Raw genomic sequence first — 6,000 nt, forward strand, 5'->3', positions numbered from 1 at the left:
GGGTACAAATTTAGAGTGTATTTGATTTTATTTGTATATATTTTATAAAAATTAAGTATATAGTAAAAAAAATGAGAGTTACTTTAATAATTTAATAATTTAGAACATTTGTATATTTATAAAATTTAGGTATATAATGAGCAACAACTAAATTAAGTATAAAAATTAGGTATATAGTGAGCAAGCACTAAACTAATTAGTTACTTTAGTCATTTAAAGCAAATTAGGTATATAGTTAGCAATTACTAAACTAATTAGTTACTTTAGTCATTTAAAGCATTTGTATATTTATAAAATTAACATAAAATAAAAATAAAAATAAAAATCATATATCATTGATCATTCAAAAATTCTAAAATCAAAACAGGTTGTCAAATTCTCTTTGCCATTAGTTAAGACATATGTGATTGTTTATGCAATTGTGTCCATCGAAAACATATAGAATTGGCGATAATTTTTGGAATTGCTGCATCAAGACTTAGGTGATTACAAACAATATAGTTAGCATTTTATTTCAGACATGCAAAAGATATTTTTGTTGTTTATTGCTAGATATCTTAATTAATGGTAGTAATAAAAGATTATGAGATATAACTGTTGATTAGTAAATCTCTTTACTGTTGTTTATTGTTAAATATCTTAATATATTGTTGTTTATTGTTATGTGTGATGAATAATAAATCTGTTTACTGCTATTTAGAACAATTGAGTAGTTGTTGTATAACATAGTTGATGGTTGCTATATACGAGTAGTATCTATTTAGTCTATCGAGAGACCAATGTGATGTCACTTACACAACTTTAGGACTAGTCTGAGTTCATTATTACAATACGAGAGACCTTTTGAGATTTTCAATTCACTAAAAATATACTTATTTATTTATGTCTCTAATTAATATGTTACAGTATTATTTAACGGATCAAAAGGACCACACATATCATAAACATTTTTTATAGGTTTGCTCTTTTACTAAATTGCTTAAATGGAGTAGAAGACTACTTAGCTAACTATTACATAGTATTTAATCCTAGATATTATATCACGAATTCACACACTATGTATTCACATGCCCAGTATTTTTAAGGGTTCTTATCCACTATGCCAAAGTTTGTATTTGAGTACAACATATTAAAAAGCATGTTAATATGTTATCTCAACTAGGCCTCAGTTGTAGGAGTATTTTTTTATTTGGTTGTTTACGATATCTTCCAATTCGACCGACAAAAAATTAATCCGTTGTGAATCTGATTTTTTTTTTTTTATTAATGGTCCTTGTGTAATTTTTTTATTGATAAAAATACCATAAAGACTAAAAAAGTGTTTTTTGGTCATGGAAAAGATAAAAGTTTTTAAAAATCTTTTCTAAATATGGGCTTGAGTTACTGTTGAAGCCCAGATAGGCACAGCCCAAGCCCAAATCAAAGTTGCCCATGGATACTTCATGAGCCACTACCCAGTACCCACCCCTAAAGCCTCAACATCTTTCTTCTCTGGTCTCTTTCTCGCCACTCTCTCCCTCAAGCTCTCTCACCGTCTCACGCCACTCTGGTCTCCGGTGTCTCACTTCTCTCTCGGTCTGGCACTCACCGTTTTGGACTCAGCCACTCGTCGCGCTCTGTGTCCTCACAGTCTCAAGCGCAGTCGCCGCCTTCCTGCGCTCGCTTCGCCGGCGGCAGAACCAAACGGAACCAGCTTCCTCACCGTCACCGTTTCGCAACCAACTAGCGTGCCTTCCCCGCGATTGTCGTCGCCGCGGCAGCAGCAGCAGGTCCCGGGGCCGGTCGTCGTCGCTCTCTGTCTCGTCACCGTCTCGCACTCAGACGCACGCCTTCCCTGCGCTCCTCGTCGCCGGCAGCAGGTCCTGGTGGGCTGGTCTTCGTTTGTCTTCTTGCTTCGAGCCTCGCCGTCATCGTCCTTCGCGCAACCGATTTGGTGAGTTCCAACCAATTCACCCTTTCTTTCAGTTTCAATTTTGTTGCTGTAATTCTGCACTTCTGATATTGTTGCTGAAAGTTGAATTTGTTGCTGAAAATTGAATCTGCTGCTGGAATTTGTTACAGAATATCAGGTCACTTAACTTAAATTTGTTCATTGCTGATTGAATTTGTTACTGATTGAATGTTGAGTTTGTTGATGTCTTGCCGAATAATCACTTAGTTAAATTTTTTGTTGCTAAAAATAATTTGAATTTGTTACTGATTATCATCACTGGAGATTGAAGCTATTGTTGTCTTGCTGAAATAATCACCTAGCTAAATATTTTGTTGCTGTAAATCATCTTTTGAGCTAAATATTTTGCTGCTGAAGATTATTGTAGTTGAAAATGAAGTTCATGTATGTTGCAACTCAGAATAAAATTGTTTAGTTAAATTGTTCTGTTTGTATTATTATGAATTATTCTTGGTATTGATTTGTGAAACATATACAAATGTAGATATAGATGCAAATCAAAATGAAGGAAATGTTGGTCAAGCTTTAAATTTGTCCTATGAAGATATAGATGCCGATTTTCTGATCATTTCTCGGATTTGATTTACTGATTGTGTTATCTTTTGCTCTCTCTTGTTCATTTAAATTGAGAAAGTATTTTGTACCAGTGACTAGTTTATTATCTCTTTTTGCATTATTAGTTATGTCTAAGAATTGATATTTGATTGTTATTAATATATTTGTGAAGACATGTATTTTAAATTTTAATTTTTTATGTTAATGTTATTTTTATTTAACTATGACCGGGTCAACCGGGTAATTAGTGACCCACCAGTTGAACCAGTGACTGGTGATCCGGTCATTTGACCAGGTCAATTACTGGTTTGGTTTTAATAACTATGCTCTCTACTGTAAGTTTCCGTTATGCAAAGGATGAATATTGAGTTTGATCATTTTATTTCTTTACTGCATCAATAAGCAATTATTGCTTTTCTTTTTTAGTTATATCTTCTATGAACTGATTATATATATTTTTTCATTTTATTTTACTCATTCTTTCTTCAGATTTTCAAATTACTAATAGAACACACCACTTTTGGCAAACTAGCTGGATTCTCTTTTCGGTCTCATGCCATCAATGTCTTCTAATAGAACCTCACTACTTAAATTTAGTTCTCTTCTGAAGTTCCGGAATGGTTCTTGTATGGGTGACTCTGCGGATTTTATTAAAACCCTTAACTTGTTGAGGACTATTAGTACTGCTGCAGAAAGGTCAGATTTTCAGGTTTCTGGTAGTAACCAAACAGATGATTCTCTAGGTTATCGGATGCAAAACAATGCTGGGTTTTACAGAGAAACTCAAAGTAACCCAGGTTCACATCAGAACCAGCTAGTGTGTAGGCACAGTCCAGATTATTCTGCTCAAGCAAATGCAAATGGTTCTATCGGAGGAACTTCGGCGGGAAATCGGCAGAACATAAACCAGAACTGGGGTCATCCAGAGGGAATTCGAAATGAATATGGGAATAATTTAGCTGCTCGTGGTGGAAATTTTAGTGGGTCGTATGGAAATAATCATGGCAGTTCTGGTAGAATTTCTTATGGAGCTGGTCAGGTTGCAAATGAAAGTCATATAAGCATCTCTAGGAATTCAGTTCAGAACAATTCCTTTGAACATAATGGAGGCGTCAATGGGTACTATGGTCAAAGCAATACAAGGATGCAAGAGAAGCAAGTTGGGGTCGGTGGTGATAATTCAAAGGGAATTGGAATGCATCAAAATGCATTTACTGGGAACCAGAATTGGACACAAGAACCCAGAGGAAGGATGCAGTATCCAAATGCTCATAGCTCACCTAGGCTTTCAGAGTCTCCGGGAAATCTTTTAGGGAATCTTCCTACAAATATTCGTAATCCGTCACCAAATGATCATTACTCAGGGAGTAATGAGTTTAGTGAGCGATACTTGGGTACTGAACAATTTCAGCAAACTCCGAAAAATGGTCAGTATTCTCCAAACTGGAATACTGTACAGGGATCAACATTTGGCTCCGCAAAACCTGATGGCGTATCAGCTGAAGCATCTAATGATAGTCCATATAGAGGCACACTTGAGGAACTGGATGGTTTCTGCATGGACGGTAAAGTGAAGGAAGCAGTTGAAGTTTTGGAATTGTTGGCAAAATTGCATATTCCTGTGGATTTGCCACGATATTTACAATTAATGCACCATTGTGGAGAGGCCAAGTCTCTTGAAGAGGCAAAAATTGTACACAGAAATGCTTTGCAATATCTGTCACCCCTCCAAGTCAGCACTTATAATAAGATACTGGAGATGTATTTTGAATGTGGTTCTGTGGATGACGCACTCAATGTGTTCAATAATATGCCAGAGCGCAATTTGACTACATGGGATACTATGATAACACAGCTTGCTAAGAATGGGTTTGCTGAAGATTCCATTGATCTATTCACTCAATTTAAAGAAAAGGGACTGAAACCTGATGGTCAGATGTTCATCGGGGTGTTTTTGACATGCAGTATGCTGGGAGATATTGATGAAGGAATGCTACACTTTGAATCCATGAGCAAGGATTTTGGTATTGTACCATCTATGGCTCATTTTGTCAGTGTAGTAGACATGATTGGTAGTATTGGGCATCTGGATGAAGCCTTTGAATTCATTGAAAAGATGCCAATGGAGCCAAGTGTTGATGTATGGGAGACTATGATGAATCTCTGTAGAGCTCACGGAAACACTGAGCTGGGGTATCGTTGTGCTGAGTTAGTTGAGCAACTAGATCCTTCGCGCTTAATTGAGCAATCCAAGGCTGGCCTTGTACCTGTCAAAGCCTCAGACTTGACAAAAGAGAAAGACAGGAAACTAGCAAGCAAAAATCTACTGGAAGTAAGGAGCCGAGTCCATGAATATAGAGCCGGAGATACTTCTCATCCTGAAAATGATAAAATATATGCCTTGCTTAGAAGTATGAAGTCGCAGATGAAAGAAGCTGGCTATATTCCAGAGACAAAGTTTGTGTTGCATGACATAGACCAAGAAGGAAAAGAAGAAGCTCTGCTTGCCCATAGTGAGAGACTTGCTGTTGCTTATGGTCTCCTTAGCAGCTCTGCTCGCTCTCCTATCAGGGTAATTAAGAACCTTCGAGTTTGTGGGGATTGTCATACTGCACTGAAGATTATTTCTAAGATTGTTGGAAGAGAACTCATCATTAGAGATGCTAAAAGGTTCCATCATTTTAAAGACGGGCTATGCTCTTGCCGTGATTATTGGTGAACAACATGAACTTAGGTACTTCAACCCTTTTTTGTTATCGATAATCCCCCTTTATTATTCATTCGTTAGGTTAATATATTAAAACTATAGTGGCTGCAATTTGTGCAAACAAGTTTTATATTGCTGACTAAGCTCAATTTACATGCAATAAATCATACAGTTGCTGCTTTCAGTTCCCGTGTGATTTGCAATATTGTATGGTTTGTTTTTTTGTAGTGCTTAAACTTTAAAAATGATAGGCTTTGGCTTTAAAATTCTGGTTGTTCAGTTGTCCGGTGGGAGATGGACATAATAATACAGAAGTAGTAGCTACTGAAAGATTTAACTGTGTTTTTTCACAAGTTCACATTACAAAAAACTTAGGCCCGGTTGTGGTTGAAATCAAAGGAATGTCTGGCAAATATTTGTCTTGTCATGATTTGAGAAGAAGAGAGAATGAGAGTGAGTGAGTGAGAGGAGTGTAGCTGAATGAATCACTCATTTGGAGTTGCTATTTCACACTTACAGACAACTCCCATGAAGCAAAGGCTAAAAATCATGTGCGTCTAGTGTATGAGGGGGTATGTACGTGTATTATTGAAAAAGAAAAAAACAAAAAAAACCCCAAAAGAAAAGGAAGGTGGTAAGTACTCAATGGAAAATTTTCAAACCAACCATTGAAATAACATACACATATCTAATTTCAAGTTTTCATCATCACTATCACTCTTGTATACACTCTCTCTCTCTCTCTCTCTCTCTCTCTCTATATATATATATATATATATATATATAT

General features: G+C 36.1%; 1 protein-coding gene across 2 annotated transcripts; it reads left to right on the forward strand.

The window, feature by feature from the left end:
- LOC107643385 (pentatricopeptide repeat-containing protein At4g32450, mitochondrial-like) lies at positions 1,452-5,817 on the forward strand. Of its 2 annotated transcripts, none has more exons than XM_016347019.2 (2): positions 1,452-1,933; positions 2,996-5,817. In XM_016347019.2, exon 2 carries the CDS (start codon positions 3,060-3,062, stop codon positions 5,223-5,225), a length of 2,166 nt encoding a protein of 721 aa, XP_016202505.1. In that variant the 5' UTR covers positions 1,452-1,933; positions 2,996-3,059; the 3' UTR covers positions 5,226-5,817. The 2 variants fall into 2 exon arrangements, with proteins under 2 accessions (XP_016202505.1, XP_020963122.1); XM_021107463.1 differs by having other exon boundaries at positions 3,039-5,817.

Source organism: Arachis ipaensis, chromosome B01 (genome assembly GCF_000816755.2).
Source record: "Arachis ipaensis cultivar K30076 chromosome B01, Araip1.1, whole genome shotgun sequence".
Classification (NCBI taxonomy): Eukaryota; Viridiplantae; Streptophyta; class Magnoliopsida; order Fabales; family Fabaceae; genus Arachis; species Arachis ipaensis.